Source organism: Lepisma saccharinum, chromosome 21 (genome assembly GCF_977018435.1).
Source record: "Lepisma saccharinum chromosome 21, izLepSacc3.1, whole genome shotgun sequence".
NCBI lineage: Eukaryota > Metazoa > Arthropoda > Insecta > Zygentoma > Lepismatidae > Lepisma > Lepisma saccharinum.
The window spans coordinates 6,392,840-6,415,630 of record NC_139249.1 but is presented as its reverse complement, the minus strand read 5'-3'; the positions used below and the strand labels follow the sequence as shown (position 1 = coordinate 6,415,630).

At 37.2% G+C, this 22,791-nt stretch overlaps 1 protein-coding gene across 14 annotated transcripts in view; it reads right to left on the bottom strand.

Moving 5' to 3' along the window:
• hts (adducin 1-like protein hts) overlaps positions 1 to 22,791 on the bottom strand; it is a 124,963-nt gene that overhangs the window by 15,036 nt on the left and 87,136 nt on the right. For 3 of the 14 annotated variants that reach the window (XM_083142407.1, XM_083142410.1, XM_083142408.1), the window contains 6 exons: positions 12,097 to 12,189; positions 10,217 to 10,412; positions 7,893 to 8,024; positions 6,954 to 7,028; positions 2,988 to 3,050; positions 101 to 172 (listed from right to left, as the gene is read on the bottom strand). In XM_083142407.1, the coding sequence (XP_082998533.1) occupies positions 101 to 172; positions 2,988 to 3,050; positions 6,954 to 7,028; positions 7,893 to 8,024; positions 10,217 to 10,412; positions 12,097 to 12,189 (631 nt within the window). The remainder of the gene's footprint in view (positions 1 to 100; positions 173 to 2,987; positions 3,051 to 6,953; positions 7,029 to 7,892; positions 8,025 to 10,216; positions 10,413 to 12,096; positions 12,190 to 22,791) is intronic. The other 11 variants (XM_083142416.1, XM_083142422.1, XM_083142409.1 and 8 more) reach the window with 10 other exon arrangements.

Here is a 22,791-nt window from a genome sequence, read left to right as displayed (position 1 = left end):
AAGCAGAGAAAAAAATTAGTACATCAGAATTCATGGCACAAACAGAATCATCAAAAAATATTGTTTTCTATGCAGACTACAATAAGAAATTAATAATTACCTTTAGTTTTATTTTTGTCTCGATCCAATGACCACGTCCTCTTTATCTGGCTTGTAACAGTCCCATCAGGAGCTACATGATAACACAAACAGTCATGCATTGCAAATAAGGCATGCGAAACAACTTAAAACATGCGAACGTAAGCATAACCTACTACTTAAGAATACAACGCAGAAAATCCTATGTATATGCCTCATGCACTGCATAAGATGTATTTTAAACATCCACAATCAAACATAACATCACATCACATCACATGCTAATGCTTGTTAATTTTCTATCTCAACATTTCTATCTAGAATGTTTCCACATCTAATATACGAAACGTTCACATGATTGAACTACTGAAACTATTTTCCTCGTTATTTTCACACATTAAACTATTCTAACAAGTAACTAGTCAATAACATTTAATAACTTTTCTACATTGCTTGGAACTAAGAAAAAAGGCCCCCATGGTAAACCAATGAAGATTAATTGTTTAAATATTTGACAATTGAACACTAGTATGGAAAGCATTATGCATGAAACAATACTTGTCATTCATCACAGATATCCCAAGAAAAAATTAACATATTCATGAATGGCGAAATGGTTGCACCATGCAAATGCATGTAATGTATTCTAATTTTTTTAAGCATAAGTGACCATGTATACTTCCAGTCATCAGCCTTTGATTAACCCAAGGTCAAACAGGGCTTTGAACTAAAACTAATCTATGTGGCATGATAGCCCTTTGATGGTCAAGGCTTTATGATGTATTTCATTTTCTACAAAGGATCTCACCACTTGTTATCAAATAACTGCCAACTGTCCCACAATGTTGAGCAAACAGTAAACATTGGAGCTCCAACCAGGGATCGAATTTACAATCGCTCACACCAAAGGTGAGATTGCTAACAATTTGGCAATAAACACTGGCATATGCAGAGGGAGGGCTGATGGGGCTACAGCCTACTCTGAAACTTTGACAAAATTAACATTGTCATTTTTGAGAGTAGAAAGTTTTAAGTATATAAAAAATATCTTTACTCTCCCCCTAGAAAGCAGCTATGTACTATACACCTTTATAATTCCAGCCCTCCTGAAAAAAACAACAACTGTGTTTCCCAGTGGCTATGAAGAAGCCCAATGCTTCTTTTCACCTTTCCGTAATGTAAATCATTATACTATTAGAAATTGCAGACAGGGACTGACATTCATAAATTTGGCTTACTTATTAAAAAAATTGGTAACAGCAGCCTATTTAATTTTCTAATACTACTAGATGAAGCCAATTTTTGATTGCATATCTTACCACTGTTACGTGTGAAAATACTGCCTTATTTCAGCATTTCAAAAATATTAATGGAATGACAGGAAGGAACAGTTTGTGTATTTCCATGCAGTTCGTAATAAAAAGAAAGAACAATGTCAAGCTTCTAAATGCATATTTCAAATGATGACAGCATATCATCCATATTGGACATGTGTGTGTGTGTTCTGAAATATGGTAATTTCCTAACCAAAGACGACATTTATTTCAAAATTTACGGTAAATGGCTAATTATAAAAATAAAAACTACGCAGCTCTCTTTAGTTGTGTATCATTGCCATTACAGAGGCAGAATGAAATTTTTTTCATAATTGCAAAGGAATTAACCATTTTCATAAACAGTTCAAGTTAAATATTTGTTCAAGATCTACGCAACAAGAAGACTTAAGCAAAACAAATCTACAGTAATTTTAGAATTCTCACTAAGAAACAAACAAGTTTGTTAAAACTAAGTAACTACTTACGTGAAATTTAGAAGATTTCGTACTTCCGCGTTGCACAATTTCACGTAAGTAATTTTAAACCGCGTTTACCGCAACCACCATGAATAAGTAACTACATTCAGAAAATAATAAATGAAAGGCAGTATATGCTTAGGTCATGGGAACAGTATTTAATAAATTACTAATCACGTCATTTTATAAAATATAGTCTCACCACAGCGAGTGGCTTGGGGTAGGTTTACTTTCACTTTTTCTATCATTGTTAAGTTCTTTTCTACCTCTTGAGGTCAAATTTGACAAATAGGATAAAGGAGATGAATTAAATGAAGGAACAATGGAATGTCCACACTTTCCTTCACATTTGAACCAAGGATGCCTGGCTTTGTAGTAAGCGACACACATGGATGTAACTGCATGTAGTAACTTACTCAGAAGACAAACCTGCTGGTGCATTACTTGCAATCCTCAAAATATTTTTTTTTTTACATGTGGTAAAACATCAAATATACCACAAATTAGAGGACATGTTTGATTCAAAATATCCTGTAGTACAGACTCTTTGTCAGGAAAGCACGGAAGTTTTCAAAATTTTCTCTCCTTAAAAAAAAACCACATACATTCCAAATTCTTAGAATTCCTTCTAGAGCATTCACGTGAATCTTTGTGTGGTTTGCTTTCGCTTGTCTAGACATTACCAATAATTCCATGACTACATAAACCTATTGCAAATATCTACACAGGAGCAACAGTAAACCGCATGAAGTTTCACAAGAGTGCTCTAGAAAAAGGCTTTGCTGGCATCAGCCAAAGGTTCAGCCAAACTTTGAAATGAGTGTGTTTAATACATAGGCCATTTTTGAAAATCTGTATTAATTGGACAAAATTAGTATTTTTTATCCAAATCCGTTACAGGGTGTTCCATAAAAATAGGATCCACACTCAGTAAAGTGTTAACACCCGTCTGATTTGATAATGAATCACTCGTATATACTGCCTTTGGATTCATTATGCAATGTTATTTGCACACTATGGATTATGTTGCATTCATGCTATGAAAATACTAACATTATAAGAACAGAATATCTCATAGAAAAATCACTAATCCTTAACATTTTCAGGATGTACTTACCGTCGCGAGGAAACCGTGCAGACTTTGACCGTTCCACATACGGGTCAGGGAAATCTGATTCTGCTTTAATAAACAAACATGCAAAAATCATTCACAAATAAACATGCACTAATGTTGCAAACAAGAAGAACAAATAAAGCTAAGGCTATTAGTAATGCAGCTGTTCTAAAATTCCTGTAGACCTTTAATCTCGCACATCCAGTCATGTACTGCCTTCTGTCTGTTTACGAATGTTAATTAATATGTCACAATTTGCACATACACACAATAGGATATAACTAACTATAACAATTTTACAAACATTACAAACAATATAGTTCAACCATGCATTTCTTCATCGTGGTTAAGTTGTAACAGAACATGTGCAATAATTCTAGAATGTGGCAAATATAGTTATATTAAAATAACTACACACAAAAAAGAGCAAATTATTAATATTAACCTCCAGATATCTACATTTTATAAGAAAACAACAGACAACATATCTTTATCAATAGAACACACAATACCCTATACCTGGATAATACAGTAGTATCAATTCTTCTCACCATTATCAAAATGTATATAACAATTATATAAATGTCTGTAATCCTGTTTATAACAGTTCAATCACTAACATGATGACTATCGTAAACTGAACAGAAGGATAAAAAAGGGTTTGATTCAAATCAAAAGTAATAATTTTTAATTGGGGGTAAGCAAAAAAAAAAAAAAAAAGGGCATCCCACGAAAATTGGTCCTACTCCAAGTAAATTTTAATTGCATTAAGATTTAAATGTGTGTGAATGTATATAATTTGCATATTTCATCAACAAAAATAATTAACATCTGTACCCAATATGCTTCACAGACAAATGGATGCTAAATTTTTAAAGCATCACACACATAACACATTTTCAGTAATGCTTTTCATGCATTCAGGTTACGTCATCATACTCTAGTTTTTCTTTTTTCATTTGCTAGCTGACATCACAAAGTACTTCATAGTTCTATGAAATCAGTTCATTATAAATATTTTAATCCAATCTCATGTCTAGAAACTTACATTTTGTGTGTGAAGTGTTGCACATGTAACGCTGGAATGCTACAAAATTGCATTTGTCCTTCCAGAGTCTTGTACTATTTTCAGCTCCATTTCTTACTGCCTATACTTATTTCTTGAGAAGGAATATCCATATTTGTCTTAACACAACACTGGAATCCCTAATTGCTTCAACAGGGTTGGCATGTTTAAAACAAAAGGCTTTGTTTTTTTAGATTTGTTTAAAACACATTTTGATACTTTATGTTTGATAGTTTGTGGTTATTAATTTTTTTTTTGTAACTATGCCTTTGCATTCAATGCATGTCATTCTGTTTACTGTGCATAGAAACATAGAAATCTGTTCAGTGGCTGAAAATGTATATTGAATTAAAGAAACACAGTGATTAATACCCGTGGGTCACGTTTAAAAACAAGTTTTATTTACAAGTGGTTAAAATATTTTTAAAATTGAATACTACACGGATGAAACAGTTTTGTTTCTCGCTTAACACACTGTAAAATATGCACATTGTTGTTATGTCAATATTTAGTTGCATTCACGATAAAATGTACTAAAAAAACAAAAATACAGTAGCTCCAACGTGGACTCTGTGGGGCCTGGCAACTGTGGATTAGTTGAAGCTTCTCAAACAGCTTACATGCGAGATTTAAGAAGTTAGTCAAGCGCTTACTTTATAATAGGAGCACAGTCAATCCTTGGATTATTAACAGATTCCTTATTAATCATTATTCTTAGAAAATAAAGACTTCTTGGCATTGTGTTTGAAACGTTTTATTTGTTAAACCATGTTTTTTCGGTTCATTTAAAAACAGTTTAAAACATGTTAAAAACAAAAAAGTTTATTTTTGTTTCTTTTTTTAAAAAAATTGCCAACCCTGTGTTTCAAGGTCAAGGCTAATGATTCCTTATTTTCGTTTTTTGTCAATTAAACTCTTCTGGTGAGGCAGTACTGCTACAGTGCTCCACTATAATCAATGCGATTCATTCCATGCATGTTCTGATATTAAGCCTTCTGGCTCTTTCTGTGCTTGTTCCTTGTGTTGTCTATCCTCTTCTCCAGAGAGCATCTGTATTCGCCTCTGCAAGTTCTTCCACATTCACATGGTATGCTGTATAGGCAATTTCTACTGGCTTGGTGTTTGATGGTATACTTCTAAGCACTCTCTTACTACTGAATCTTGTCATTCGTTGGAATTTGGACTTTATTCTGCTTATCTATTAACCCTGGGAGGTGTGGCATGCACACTGAACTCAATGATCAATCTTTGAACCTTGCTGTTTGTGTATTTGGCCGTGAAAGGTTTCTTGTTATGGTTGGCGACTCTGTGTTCCTGTTCTTGTCCAAGTAAGAGGGTAGGTCAACTGGCATCTTTTGGTTTGTAGTGTTGCACTGTGCACATATCAAATGCATCACAAAACTTGTCTATTAGTAGTTTAAAAATCGAGAAAAATATTTTCCCATCACTATAATCGATATTTCATAGCACATACAATTGAATCCACAGGATATAACATTATACACATGATATATATTTGTATTGTGTCACATTCACTGTATTTTTTAATGTACAGTACATGCTAAATACATTCCAGATTATCTGAACTTTCAATTATTCAAAATTGGTTTGGTCCCAACAAATGCAGATAAAGAGTTTTTAATGTGTATGTATATCTACTCATTTTCAATTTCTCTCTTTAAATAATATTTATAATTTTGATATTGTCAATTACATGTGTGGATCAATATAACAGCCATTTCTCATGTATTTAGGCTTCAACATCTGCATATTGCAACACTGTTGTTCTACTATTTGTTGGCAAGTTCACACATGCTTTCTATGCTTTGATTAATTCATGCCCACACTGCGAGCGTAGTGTCAAGACAGCAACATGTGTAGAATGCCACATACTCAGATTAAGGCATTAATGCAATTAAAAATATACTTAGCACAAAGACAAATCGACATCAATTATTGAAAGTTGGGTGGAAAATTGTGAACGAACCAAGATTTTCAGTGTATGGCCTTGGAAAGTTGTGGTATGCCTGTAATAGATGGGTTTTCAATATGTGAAACTGTGCTGAAGACTATATTCATAGCTCTCTTTCAATTCCCAGTCAGGCCAGAAATTTCTACAGGCTTTCAGTCACTGACTGTAATGGACCTGTGTGCAACATATAAATTCTCTACAAAGTATTGTTAAAGTAGACAAAAGTCCTAAGTTAACAAAAAATAAAGTATTTCAATTCATAAACAACACACATTCCAATTTGACATTTGAAGAAAACATGAAAAATGTAATCCAATTAACTACAGAAATACAAAAAATGAGAAAAAACATTCAGACACAAAGCAACAGAAATTGTGCTGGGAAATGTCAAGCATATAGTGACAAAAAATGAAATGCAGAATGAATTCCAAATGCTTACGTTTCAATGAAACTTACAGGCTTAAATTGATAATATGTGATACATTACAAAAAACAAACAGCTACTTGGGAAAGTGGTCAAAACTACGTGAAGATTAACTCATGGCAACGAGAGTGAAGAAAATTAACAACCAAATGTTACTTCAACGACATACACAAATACGTGAAAGACAACAATTACAGAAAAAATGCAGTTATTTTTTCCCTTTGGTAAAGATTCAATCGCTACGCTACATTCACAACATAAAAAGAAGCTGATACGAAGAAAAGGTATACACAAAGACAGATATCTACTGAATACGGTTATGCACAAAATGTGAAAAAGCCAGGACTTTTGTAAAAATACGAAAACAAATGTAAGATTAGATGAAACTACAACAAATCCCTACTTGTAACCATAAAAAGACCAATACAATGCAAAAAACAATGAACGATGCACATCATTAGTTAAGTGCACACACACACACACATACATATCCCTCCCCTTACTAACCATCACTCTGAACAACTTCAGCCTGAATTGGTCTTGGCGCCTGCTTAGTCTCTATCCGTAAGAATCGATGCTCAGCTGCATGAAACAACAAACACATTTTGTTAAGGAATAAAAAAAAATAGTCCCTTTACCCATGCATAATGTGAACTGAATTTTATCAGAACAATAATTCGTGAGATCCAAGAAAAAAAAAATTGAAGAATTACCAAAAATATTCAGAAATTGTAGAAATTACAAATCTCCCAACACACAGATAATTACTATATAATTATCCCATACCACAAGTAGTAAGAATCATCAAGAAATGCAGTTACCAATCCAATGATTTCTCAAAGCACATTTGCAAGCTATCAAAAATAAAACCTTACTGCATCCCACACATACTTTAAGGCTCGCCTGGACCTTTGGCCAGTGTTTTCGAATTTTCCTCTCCTTTTAAAAAAAACAACATTATGATATTCCAAAATGTGAAGAAATTACATATGTTTAGAATTCCTTCTAGAACATTCACGTGAATCTTCATGTACTTTGTTTTTGCTGCTGCCTATTCTCAATAGTTTCGTGGTTACTCAGTCTATTAAACTATTGATAATATCTAGACAACAGAAAAAGCAAACTACATGAAGAATAACATGAATGTTCTTGAAGGAATTCTAAACATGTGATTCTTCAGATTTTTCGAATATCACAGCAGTTTTTTGAAAGGAGACTGAATTTCGAAAATAGCTGGTCTTGCATCGGCCAGAAGTCCAGCCGAGCCTCATGGTTAAGAATTCCACTTCCTGATAAGAATGAATTAATTCAAGCGGTTAAATGTAACTACCCATTTTCCTTATGTTAGTCAACAATAAAGAAATAAAAATATTTCATAAATTGCAGAGTGCATAAATGTTTACCTGGAAACTTCCACCGTAACGGAGAAAAGTGTTAAAAACCCACCTTTACTGTCTTCTTCCGTCTCGCTGGTGGCTGAAGTAGGGGATAACAGGGGGGATCTTATATTATTCCCTTCTCCAGCTTTAGTTTGTAAAGATGATGACAATGGTTCCGATTCAGACTGATCTTCATCCACTGGAAAAAATAATAATCAATTTCCATCTGACTATTTTAATATAGATGTGGCTAAAACAGAATTCCAAAAATTTAACCAAAACCAATTGCACCAGCCATGGTTGCCAGGAGGTGAGTGTCCCGTTCTGATGCCTCTAGGGATGAATTCCAACCTGTATGCATGAAGAATACGCGAAATTGTTACAAGTGCTTTATATTGATGCACCCACAATAATTCAAAAGTCTGCACACTACCTAACCTACATATCATTCTGCATAATACATTTCAAATCTTTTCTCTCATCTGGGTAATGACGGAATAACATAGCCAGATGTCGGGCACATCTGGTGCTGCCCTCGGACATGGCCAATGTTGCCAGTATACCTTGTAATTTCGAAAAAAAAAACAACAATATTTTTATGAATTTGTCATAAACCCATAAATCTTCTGTAGTGCACAAAATGTGTAAAAATTAGTAATTTTATAAATTTGAAAAACACCCACACAGACCATCGATACACAATTGAAATCTTTGCAAGCCACTCAACAACTGCTTTTTATTCATCCTTGTTTTTACTTCATGTAAGCATGGTTCTCTTGTTTTGATGTTTAAAAGATAGCCACATAGACAGAGTTAATACCCATGTAAGTTTAATATATCTATCACTTTTTTTGTACAAAAGTTAAGTACATACATTCAAAGTCTCTGTTGGAGACCCTGTAAATTCTTAGCACATTTTGAAAATCCTTAATAAATAAACATCATTAAAACACATACGTAGCATCACACATCAGAAAATCTTTAGAAGGGTGGGGCAAGGGGAAGCCACAGTGGCAGATGGGGGTATACAATTCTCACAAGGGAAGCTATCGGACCTCCTATTGACAAGCTGGAATGGTGGCACATCACGTTGCATGAAACTTTCAGGCAGGATAAGTATATGAACAAAGCAACAGGTGTGAAATGTAACATTTTGCACCCCCCCTCCCAATATAATACACACACACACACACACACACACACACACACACACACACACAACATGACATCAGAAAGTAGGCCATGCACTTTGAGAGAAGATTTATTATAGCTAACAGGATTGTGATACAGCCATTCCTTTTCTGTCTTACTCAACTGCAGTGCTGGATTAACCATAGAGCAAAGAAAGCAGTTGCTTTAGGGCCCCAAAGCTTTCGCAGCCCCGCCAGGGCACAAATATAAATACATCACACATACCCATTTTTGGTCGCTTGCATGCACGCACGTCAAGCTGAGATTAGAAATGGGGAGGCAAACTAAAGGGCGAGAGGGGCCGGAGGGGGCCCCGTTGCTTATCTTGCTTCAGGGCCCCAAAAGTTGTTAATCCGGCACTGCTCAACTGATACACAATGCATACAGGGGGATTCAAAAGTCGCCATACATACATAGCACACTCACTGTTCTTTTGTTTCAGGTGAAGTGACACAATGACATTGGTAAACGCTTAGTTTTAGGTAACTAATATTGACACGTGCAATCACAAAAATGGGGGTCAACTGAACATGTTGTGTAACCACAAAACTGCTTTGTATGCTATCTATGGCAACTTTTGAATCACCCTGTACAATTTTAGTTTCTGCTGTAAGGCCAAGTTATGTCAGATGGGTATATTTTTAGCACAATTCAAATATCTTATTTTTTCTACTTTGTGGCCCTTATTAATGCAATTTTTCACCATAAGGTGAACACTTCAAGCTTTGAAAAATGTACATAATGCCCTACGCCAGTGGTTCCCAAAGTGTGCGCTGCAGCAGTTTGGGGTGCCGTGGCTGGCTTACAGGGGCACCGCCAAATGTTCCAATATTTTCACTAAAATGATATGATTGTTCCAAATATGTATTATGTAGTACATTTTACATGTAACATGTTTCTGAATTTGAAATCTCTGTTTATTTTTTAACTTTAGGAAAGCCACCTAACCACATTAACTGAGTGTTGCAACTGTTAGATAGGCCTACATTTTGACATGGGTACCGTGGAAAAATTTTAAACACTAAGGGCACTGTGAAATGAAAAGGTTTGGGAACCCCTGCGCTAGGAAACAAAAACTCTAGAATATAAGGAAGTAAGAAAGTGTAAAATTTAGATTTTCACAAGTATTTTCTTCAAATGCATCAGAAATGTTAATATTTGAAAGTTGCATGATATAAAAAAGTAATAGAAATTACTCACAAGGTTCGCCCTTCTGCTTCTTTTCAACTGTTCTCTTGTAGTCCTCCAACTCTTCGTCTGTGATCGCATCGAATGGGTTCTTTGCATATGGGGTCTTGTAGACCATGGCATTGTGCTGGAACCCCCTCTGAATAATTCCCTTCGACGCAGCTCCAACAAGGATAACTTGGTCCCCTGTGACTGACATATTAGCATCCTGAAGAGAAACCAGGAGATTTTCTTCACACTTCACCCTTGTGTTCAATTTCTCGTTATTTAGCATCGCTATTCTGCCACTTTTGGCAAATTGTGGCAATGAAGGGGGGGGGGGGGATGAAATCCAAGCCCAGGCACCCAGGAACTTTGGTGATGAGATCAGAAGTTACCACTTAATGTGGGCTGTTACTGAGCTGACTTTTCATGCCTTGTGATAGGGATAAAAGTGAAACACACCAATAGTGCATTGCTTGGAAGTAACAATTTATTAGCATACTTTTCTGTAGAATTATTATTCTTGTAGTATACAGTTACACAAGCATTTAAACATGTTCTTTGATGTTTCAGAAGAACACACACTCCTTCAGCAGACATTTATTTGCAGTTTGATCAATGTTACAGTGCGTTCTCCCAAAATATTACATAAAAAAATATGTTTAAATGCTTGTAATAATCTTAAACTACCCAGACAAATAATTCTACAATGGCAGCAAGCAATGCATACATACAAGAATTAGTTTTCTGAATGTTTCAATACCAATAAATATGGAAACAAGATATAAATCCTTATACACACATTTGTTATGAGTTAATATTTTGAATGACTAATATTTTCAAGCATAAAAGCATATTTTTATATTTAAACTCATGACATTTATTGTAACTTAACCCTAGCTTCCCTGAAAGAGGAGGGGAGGGGGTCAGGCCCACTATCTCTATTTTTTCGTAAAAAAATGAAAAATTACATTGTTCCCTAGGGTGTTCCCAATATTTCTGTATTACTTTTGTTCACAAAAACATAACTGTAATGTAAATAGGAGGCAAAATGCACTAGGTGGGCCTATCAGGCATAATCTTTGAATGTGTGTCATTCGAGACACTCATCCCATTGAGAGTGTAAAATTGGTTAGTAATGATGTAATTCTTGTCATTATTATTATTAATCATAACTGCACATGTATAATCAACAAAGGAAACCAGTGATTCAATAACAAATTGTTTCTTGAATTTGTGATAAAAAGTGTGGGCGAGCCCCCTCTTCCCTCAGGTAAGTAAGTTTCTCGTACGGCATGGGTAAGCTAGGGTTAATTAAAATTAAGGTTAATATTAGATGGCCATCTGTGAAAGAAGTACAGTATGTTTGCAGTTCATGAATGCAACAATGCTACAAATTATAGTTCATGTACAACATTGATTATTGCCGGACCCTGTGGCTGAGTGGTTAGCACATCGTGCTGCGACGCCAGGGGTCCCAGGTTCGAATCCCACTCGGGCATGGTTGTTTGTAAATGCCCATTCATCAATTTCATCATTCATCCCCATCTTTGCAAATTAGCCAAGAGGCACAAAACGCGAGGTAAAATAAAATTAATAAATCAACATTGATTATTGTACAAATTATGTACGACATCTTTTGTAAAAATACAATCAGGCAAAAATATATCACTTTAATGATTTCTGAAATCGTAGGTTTTGCTCAAAATTAACTAAACCACAAAAACTTGCATCTGAAGCTTGTTCTTACATTTTAAAATTTCTATTGAATATTACCAACAATCTAGATCAAAAGTAAATCAAATAAAGTACTGATACACATGCATTCCACTTTAATTTACCCTGCCTTACACTGGATCTGTAGCTTACTGCAGTTCATTTAGCCAACTGAAAAGAAACAAAACACTTACTTGAAGCTTCTTTGCTTCCTCCCAGGATACTCCTTCAAGAATATGTGACTGTGGTCCTGCAGATATCTTATCTGCACGTCTATTATCCTTGATCTGGAAAGAAATTACACAATCTTGATTTTCAGATCAACATTCAAATTATTCACCACTGTAAAGTAGGGATAGGACTAATATGTACTAAGTTTGAATTTTTGTCTTGAGTCAAGTTTTGTTTTTTATGCATAGGCTAATCAGGACAGGACCTACAGTTTAAAGTGGGATCCAAACCACTATGTGCCTCCGCTGGGTATCACACCCAGGACCCCTTGATTTCAAGGTGACATCATCACCACTATCCCATCGGGGAGACCCCCTGTACTAAGTATTGGCCCATGTATAGGTATATATATTTATTTGAAAAATATTGAATACAGAGAAAATCGATTTTATATCGTGATATCAACGGGGCCTCCCCGATGGCCCAGTGGTAGTGTTGCTGCCTTGCAATCAAGGGGACCCCAGGTTTGATACCTGGTGGAGGGACATATTAAACTGTAGGTCCAGTCCCGATTAGCCTTACTGTACATACAGTGGACTAAAAAAACCTCTTTCATTCATGATATCAACGGATGCTGATATATTGGTAAAATTGCCAATAAATTTATGAATGAAATATTTCTATAAATAGCATAACATTGTGCAACGTTCTGCCATTTTGTTATTTTCTATGAATCTAAATGTATAATTCATTGCTTTAGTTTTGTAAATATGTAGTTTCTTTCTTGAGGACAAATCCTGTTGTAGTTACATTAATTAAGGAGGTTCTTCATAAAACATTTGCGATTTAAATAAAAAATTGGTACACATTCAGCCATCGGTAAATTTTATATCAGTATCAGAACACTCCTACCATAATATAAAATAAAATTATAAACTTACTTTGTAAGTAACAAGGAACTGTTTTATTGGTAAAATTAAAAGTTTATTTTAAAATCCTGTGAATTAAAGAAACAAAGAGAGACCTGGAGGTCAGCAAAAATACAAGTTCTAACGTGTGTGCATTTTGGCAGGGAACCTTGCTAGCATAAGGGTACACTTATGCTGCAGCTTAGGTGCAGGCACATAGTACGCAAATCCATAAATACAGATAACAAGCGATGATAAAAACAAACCCATGGAAATTAAATGCAGCTGTAGTTGTTTCACCAGTGCCAGCTGTGCAATCCTGCATGTTTTTATTCTTTTTTAAGAGTTCCCGTTTCCAAGGAATCTTAATGGATACAGGTGTTTTCAGATTTAATGGGTCTTTTCAATAGTGAGGTTCTTTAAATTGAAATATGTCGGACAGTTTTTAAGTGTTTTTAACCCAACCCTCTACCTAATCCTCATATTACACTTTAGAATGCAGTATTATGTTTTAGTGCTTAGAAAGAATTGTGAATCTGACGAAGGGGGCAGTTGTACCCTGAAACGTCGTTCTTCAACAATTGCATACTCACTTACGTAAGTAGTCTTTTAAACTAATTTTATAATATTTTAGTATTGCTTATATTATATAGTGAGTAATACGCACCCAACCACAATATGTTAGCTTTTATCCTGCAGATGATTACTATCTCGGCATATGCAAATCTATCAAACTGGTTTGTTTCTCTGATCAATGCATACAGCAACATATTCCAAAATCCACATTGTGATTTGCTTCAAGGTCATTGCTCCCACTTCCTCTTTATTGTATTCCATGATGGACATGCTTTACTGTTTATGTGTATGAATGTTTTGGTAAAAAACTGATCGTGATGTTTGCAACAATATCAATTGTAGAGCTAGTACACTCCAAGAACTGTAAGTGGTAATAATAGTACAGGTAAAGTAAAGTTCCGCTTGCATATAGCACCGTGCTATGAAGGCACATTTAGAGGATGTGGGGGTAGGGTCTCGCATTCTCGATCTTGGCCATTTTGGATGCGATGACCCTCTAGGGTTGCCCCAGGTACCCATTGAATTGAGGCTGGGTGAGCTCCAGAGCCACTTTATGTGGGGATAAGGCTTGAAAAATTCCAACATTTGGATCACCCACCCCGTGAATCAAACCTGGGTCTTCCACGTGGCAGGCAGATGTCCTACAGACTATGGTAATAATAAGTATTATATGAAAGGGAAAATAGAGATTTAATATTAGCATAAAAATATTATCTAATTTGTTTTTTACTAATTTGCACAGAAAAAAGTTGTTATATGAAAGAAACTATGCCTTGTAATCAAGGGGTCGTGGGGTCAATACCCAGTGGAAGCACATTGCACAGTGGTTCAGATCCAACTTTAAACTGTGGGTCCTGTCTCGATTAACGTATCTGTGCATAAAATGGCGCTTAAAACAAAAATTGTAATGTTAAATAAATACAAAAAGGCAAGATTTTTAAATATAATGCTTGTTAGTTACAGTTCATGACAAATTAAGGCCTTCATTATTGTTTATATGCATATTATTAGGAGATTAATTTCTATAGACACTGGCAATACAAAACTGATTTATTCAAATCAAGTCCATATCTTCATGTAAGTTTGATGGATAAAAACAATTCCACAAGTGACATGCAAGTATCTTGCTTATTTAGTATAGGGTAACCCTTTCCTGGGAGTGGACCCCCTGGAACTCCCTTAAGTAAGTTGTCCTTAACGATTAACAGTTTACTCTGGTAAATCAATTGTTGTTAATTTGAGATACCTCCTTGATCCATCCATTTATCCATAGTTTCCTTCATGTCACTCCAGGTGAATGATGGGATAGTCCCTTCAACAAAGACCATAGCAGTTTCCTTATGTTCCATGTTGATAGACTGAACTAACTCAAGTGAACTAACTCGAGTGAAATGTGCCAACATACAATACCTTGAAAACGCATGGCTTTTCACCTTGAATGAAGTTTATCTTTATCACCACCATTCACTCAAGGCAATGCCGCAATGACACCTTCAACAAAGGCCATGGCAGTTTCTTTCCAATGTATGTTCTTTCATATCCTTCCTCATGATGGCATTGCTTAACCAACAAAATTCCCACCCCATCAACTTGTCCACATCCCTTAGAGCAGTGTTTCTATTACACTTCATGGGACCCATAAGCATGGGCGCCGGCAGAATTACTTGTAAAGGTGTGCACCCAGTTTATAATCACAGTTTTGCTAACATCGAGTACTTTAAGAAGCCCTCTTTTATGCTTGCTTAAACAAATTACACATACTTCATTCTAGAAAAGTAAATATGCAATTTAAAAGACTAATTTTCTGTAGTCTAATATCTAACTAAACACCGGTATGTTTTACAGAGATGCCGGTAAAAAGGAATGGCAGAGCTCGCATAACAGAAATGTAGAGTTTAGACTACAAGACATGTCCCTTCCCATTGCACTAATATTTATTGTTATTAATTACCTTTTCTCTTGTACAAAAGTTTATTGTTCTTAAATCTTAATTTCTGTAATTTACATATCACTGATAATGTCAGGATAGTGACTAACCTGTATATACTTATCTTGTTAAGAGCTGTTGCCATGGCAATTACGAGAGTGTGTTTGGTCTTGACTTTGAAGTTCGGGCTCGGTTTTTTGGAATAGAGTGATCAAGTTGAATTATAAGTAGTTTAATTTCTTTGAGTGACATGGCATATAAGTATTTAGTTTCCAAAGAAGTAAAATAGACTTCCTTTTTCTTAGTGCAAACTTAACCCTTAGTACGCTGCGCGGTCTGACGGAAGTAAGCCCAGTGTCGCCGAGGCTTTGAGCGCCAAATTTGAATTCGTATACATAATGGAGAAAAATCGTAATAACTCTGGCACTATGGGACCAATCTACTTCGGATAACTTTTGTTTTGCAGGTAATACATCGGTGCATGCAACCATGTAAAATTTGGATGCCCCAACCAAGGGGGGGTTATGGGCGGGGGCTGCATCCCCCGAATTTCAATGAAAAAAACATAAAAATGAGGAGTTTGCCCCCTCTTCTCCAACTACTTTGGGGAGAAAACCGGAACTTTTCCTTTTTTCAAAGAATGGACCTTCCGTAACAGAATGAAACTTGATTCATGTTCGTGGGTGCAATACAATTTGAATAATAAGGCAAAACGTAAAACTGTTTTTTTCCTCAAAACAGCGAATTTGCATATTATTCATAAAATTGTTATAACTCTGACACTATGGGACTAATCTACTTCGGCTAACTTTTGTTTTGCAGGTAGAACATCAGTGCATGTAACCAATTAAAATTTGGATGCCCCAACCGCAGGGGGCTTACGGGCGGGGGCTACATCCCCCGAATTTCAATGAAAAAACAAAAAAAATGTGGAGTTTGCCCCCTCTTCTCAAGCTACTTTGGGGAGAAAACCGGAACTTTTGCTTTTTGTTCAAAGAATGGACCTTCCGCAACAGAATGAAACTTGATTCATGTTCGTGGGTGCAATACAATTTGAATAATAAGGCAAAACGTAAAACTCTAGCGAATTTTAGTCAATTTGCATGTTATTCATAAAATTGTTATATAACTGACAATATGGGACCAATCTACTTCGGATAACTTTTGTTTTGCAGGTAGAACATCAGTGCATGCAACCATGTAAAATTTGGATGCCCAACAGTGGGGGGGGGGGTTTATGGGCGGGGGCTGCATCCCCCGAATTTCAATAAAAAAATCATAAAAATGTGGAGTTTGCCCCCTCTTCTCCAGCTACTTTGGGGAGAAAAAACGAACTTTTGCTTTTTTCGTTCGCACTTGCATCTTGTGTAGCTACTGTGAATCTATAACAGAGGAGGGAAGGGAGCCAGGTCTAAACACAAAGAAGAATGTGTGCCTTATCAGTACTAAATCACAGCGTTGGAAGCTTGGAGGAAAACAGCATCGTAAATACCAAGCATTTATTGTGTCTGTCAACTGACGAGAGCCAACATGTGAGCCCAAGCCCAAACACGTGACATATTCCGAGAAAGGAGGGGGGGGGGAGAGTTGGAATTTTCGTAAACACGATTGCAAAACATGTTCCCGAACGAACTGTCAGTGTTTCAACCTCAATATACAAATATAAGTGTGGCAAACCCTCGATAATTGTATCTAAAGCTGTTTGTAACATATGTGTTACAACGGCTACATACTTTTTTTGTAACATGTGTGTTACGGGGGCGGACTAAGGGTTAACTTTGACTTTTATGACGAACTAGCAGAGATATATTACCCCATACCCTGAGAGGCATCACGTGAATGCTTTAGTGTCTTTCATGTGAACTTATTATTTGCTCTTTTAGTTAAATCATGTTCTTTTGACTAAAGAACGTGTCATACATACAACACAAGTTGAATTTAAATTATTGAAACAATATGTCTTAGTAATTTAAATTTAATATGTTTTTAAGATGCAGTAAATAAATTTGAGCCAGACTTTGCAACCCACAAAATGCCCCTTCGGGACCCAGCAGTGGGTCGTGCCCCATAGGTTGAGAAACGATGGCTTAGAGCCTTCCAGCAAACAAGGAAAGATAGATGAAATAAATATTATTTTCAGTCCAAATATGCATTGTATGGTATTTATGGACATACTGCGACTGCCCCTCTGCCTCCACTAATTTTTATCTTGAGCTGTCACTGACTAAGCTTACTATTCGGCATCCTTATTTATACTTTAGAAACATCACACTGCAAGCGGGAAAGCTAGGAGGAACAGTAGGAAAGAAACGTTACCATTACATTAACTGATGAGGAATATAAGATAAAGAACTGGATAAATAGACAAGGAAATTGAAGCACCCGTGCTCTTCATTAAGGGGAGGAGTGACAATTTCACACCAGTTGTGCATTTATTTCAGCATCATATAAATGGACACTGCTACTAAAAAAAACCTTGACTATACAAGAGAGTATGAATTTCCCTCCATGTTGCAAGTGGAAGTGGTTCTATAAGGTGATTATTAAGCTAGACACGATGTTTGAAAATTATGATCAATAAGTATTTACAGTATTTTGCTTCTTCAATTGGAGTAGGGGTATGACGACCTCATCGCCCAGTGACTTGTTCACTGAAGTTAGTCAACCAACAGAGTGAAATGGTCAATATTTTGCTCTGTTGGGGTTTACAGAGCTGTCCTGTCATGGCTCTATGAGCGTCCCACAATCACAATTGGCAGAAGTGGGGTATGGTTGGTGGACTACAATGTGATCCTCCCAGCTAGATCCAAGGGATCTGCTGACCAACGACAGGTGCGGTCGTCCATTCATATTGGGGGTTAGGCGTAGAGCTGACAACTCTGCACTGTAAAAAGACATGTCAAGAAACAGCAATATGAGGCCATGGATGTTCCCAAGGTAAAATATTCCGGAGGTAAAATAGTCCCCCCCTTCGGATTTCCGGGCAGGGACTACTTTGGGAGGTCCCTGGACTAAAGATAAGATCTACATTAGGAATAAGATTATTAAACCTATAGGAAATTGGTAGGGATGGAAAAGAGTATATAGATCTTGCTCAAGATAGGGACAGATGGAAGGCCTGTTGCTGCAACCATGAACCTTCGGGTTTAAGAAGGCTAGAGAGAAGTCTTTACAGTATCCCATATATTATTTACGGGAAATCAACTTCAAGTCACGGCTAATCAAATGGGATTTTCGACTTTTCCTACGACTAAGACATAGTTACACATGTCCTTTTTTCATCCATGCACTATTCTACGTCATTGGATGTTTGATATTCCCAAGAGAACAAATAAAATAATGCTCCCATAAGCGTAATGCATTTCTTCTTGCCTTACAGCCATCATGGCAGTGTTGCCAAACCTGATGCGCATAAGAGAACTAAATTGCACTTTAAATGGAGCTAAAGTTGACTTTCAAAGTGCTAGATTAACGAAGGCTGGATCAAGTGCATCCTAGGGTAATTTTACAGTCAGAGGGGTGGAGGTGCTGCTATTACCGTTAACTTTAAAGTGATGACAATTTATTCTTAGTTTTCACTGTCTAGATCTAGTAGCATCATCCATCTCAATAATCCACTGATGGTCGTATGAAATCCAAAATAAAGGATTCCCAGATACATAAAGTAGCTGGGGAGGTAAGACGGGGTGGGGTGATGAAGTCAATATCACGTAACATGCAAAATGTAGACTCATGGCAAAAGTTGGTCTATGTGGGTTGGAGCCAGTGATGGCATCACAGCGGGGCAGGTGCCACAGTTCACGAAAGAGCCATATCTGACTCCAAAAAAGCTAAGTTGCCAACAATGATCACCAGCTGCCGCAGAAACAGACGTTAGGGCAATTGTCCCTCAACCCCTTAATATGACATTTCTTCTGGCCTTGTCCCTCCTCTGGAGTTCACTCACCCTCAAACAAATGGGTACCTGAGGCAACCTGGTGGATGGGGCGAGAGCATACTGCTGATCACATCACCTCCAAAATGGCCAAGATGAAGAATGTCATGTTATACAGGGTCAAGCCACTTACCATACCTAAAATCAACAAGTGTGTCTGGGTCCAAAGCTCAATCTGAAAAGTACAGATGTCCACAAAAATCCCGAGAATGGATATCTGGATTTCAAATTATCCGATATCCATTTCAGATGCCACTGATAATCTGTATATCCTGACAATTCAGATATGCATATATCCAGATGATCCGGATAGCACAGATTTGTTGAATTTGAAGAAAATCTGTACAGTGAAATACAAACACGGCAAATAAAAAAATATGTGGATTGCCCGTAAAATGGATAAACAATGAAACTGTTTGGAAAATGTACACATTCAGATTTGGATATCCTGGATATTTAAAATCTGGATAGAAAATTATCCGATATCCGGATTTGTCCATCCCTACTGTAAAAGGGTACTCTGCACATATAAAGGACAAAACACAGCCCTACTGACTGTAGGCCCAGACACCTCGTTGGACTGCAACATTTCAGTTCCTTGAGTGTATGTGGAAGTGAGGTTGGTACTTTAAGGCCCTTGTATGGATGTGTGGGGTGCAGCAGTAATGAATGGTGCATTAGAGGATCACAAAGGATGGGGAAACAAAGCATTGGGCTTCATTGATTGAATTCCTGCATCATGCAGTTGGGAAGCTTGCACTGCACAGGAGGGATCACTGACCACAAGACAATTGCTCTTGAGTGCTCTATTGTTTAACAAGCTCAAATTACAGAAAAAAAAATACTTCAAATGGTGCGAGAGCATGGAATCTTTCCGTGTGGTTTGTACCAAACGAACAGGACAAATTTCCACTACTTGTTTGTTGAAAGCCAAGCATGCAGGCTGTCTCTCCTGTGTGTTATTTTCAGTGTTGTGCTGCCTGTTGAGAGTTCGTCCTCCTGAGACAGTGCCAGCACCAGAGAGGAGAGTCAACCAGTCCCTCTTTCCCACCAAACAAAAAATAACTGCTCCTTTAGCTCAAACGAGTATTTTTTGTTTTAAGGTTTACACTAAATGTAACTAACCACCTTGGGCAAGTATTTGCACCCATCCTCATTTGGTTCCATTTTTTTCTTTCGCTACCCTGGTTTGTGATTACTGCTCAGAGACAAGGTTTCCGCAATGGCTAGAAGACCAGTGCGTCCATGAGGGGTATTGAACAGGAGCTGGTATTGGATATGGATTCAGAGATGATGACAGGGTGACTATGGAGAGGGTGAGAATAGGTAATGAAGAGGGTTAATTTTCGGACAGCGAGCATGATGAATCAACATGGCGGACACTTAGCTGCAAAAGACTTACCATTTTCAGGTAACCATAGTGCGACAGCCCTCTCTTCTAGACTCGGACTTCTTTGACGACGTACTTCACCATTTACTGTTGGTGGAATCCCAAGGACACCAGACAATGACGTCAGGTCATTCTTATACATACGAGGCACATGTTAAAAAAAGGGCAGATAATTTTTTACTTGGGACTGGCAACACTGACGAAGCTGCGCGTGCATGGAAGCATGCTATAGTATTGTGTGCCTGCAACAGAGGTATATTTCTCAGTGTGGAGGTGCGTACGTGCAAGTAGCAGGAAGTTGAAATGGCTGCTGTAATAGAAAATCCCGCCGAATGCGAGGTGAGGTCTGTGATTAGATTTCTCAACGCAAAAGGACTGAGTGCAGCAGACATTCATCGGGAATTGTGTGCCATTTACAGACCAACAGCAATGAGTGAAGGAAAGGTAAGACAACGGTGCCATGCTTTTCGGGAAGGACATTCAAATGCTCATGACGACGAGCGGAGCGGCAGGCCTAGTGTTCAGACGGACGACCTTGTGCAACGTGTTGAAGAGATAGTGCGATCCATTTGCCGTTCACCATTACTGATCTAGGCAAGGAGTTTCCTGAAGTGTCTGATAAAACATTGCACCAAATTGTAACAGACCATCTGGGTTATCGCAAACTGTGTGCGAGGTGGGTGCCAAAAATGTTGACAAACACAAAGATGAAAGAATGAAATCAGCATGTGATTTTTTTGGCCTGCTGGGAGAAGGATGATGACTTGTTTTCTCACATAGTGACTGGAGACTAAACCTGGATATCGTACGTCACTGGTGAGTCGAAGCAGCAATCCATGCAATGGTGTCACTCCAGTTCACTGAAACCGAAGAAATTCAAGCAAACACCATCACATCGCAAAATCATGGCAACCGTGTTTGGGACCAAAAAGGTGTAATCCTCGTCGAATTCCTGGAACCAGGACGAACCATCACAGCAAATGTGTATTGCCAAACACTGTCTAAAATGCGATGTGCCATCCAAAACCGGCAAAGAGGAATGTTACAGTCTGGAATTCTGCTTATTCATGACAATGCCCGCCCACACACAGCTGACCGTACTGTTGCGACAATTCAAAAATTCGGATGGGAATGTTTTAATCACCCACCATACAGTCCCGATCTTGCCCCAAGTCATTACTTTCTGTTCCTTCACCCCAAAACGTGGCTTGCTTCGAAATGTTTCCATGATAGTGAAGTTCTCAAGACATCAGTTCTCGACTGGCTGAGATCCCAGGTGGCAGATTTCTACGCAGAGGGTCTACGTAAACTTGTTCCACGGTACCAAAAATGCTTGGAGCGTCATTGTGACTATGTAGAAAAATAGCCAGGGTATGCACTTGTATAGCATCAAAATAAAAATTCTCTCACTTGATTTTATTCTCTGTAATAACCAATCGGCCTTTTTTTTTTTTTTTTCTTACATGTCCCTTGTATATTATATGAAAAGATTCCAAACTTCAGACATGGCTGGCTGTATTGAATCTGTAAGCAATGTACACATTCCTTCACCCCAAAGTGACTAGATACACTTTAGATGCCTAGTGAGACTGGATATTAGGAAGCAGTGCAAATTGTGCCACCAATGTACTGACGTCTCCCTCTATTTCCACCCATGTTTTACCGAGTATCATGTTACCATCTAGAATGATGGTACCTTTAAGTAGCAATCAGTCGAGAGTCAAGGTACGAAAAAAAAATTGTTTAGTTGCGACCAGATCTTTCGCACCTTCAACAGAGCGAAGTGAATGAAAAAAAATGTATGTAGTGGTGGTACATTCCTACAACCGTGCAAAGTTTCGTTGAAATCTGACTGATACTTCTTGCTGAACAAAATAATAACATTATATAAAGCAGCAGTGTTGCCAGCTTCAGGACAATGTCTGGAATTTCGCTTCTAGAATCAGCCATATGGATGCTGGATGGACAAAACTTTGAGAAAAA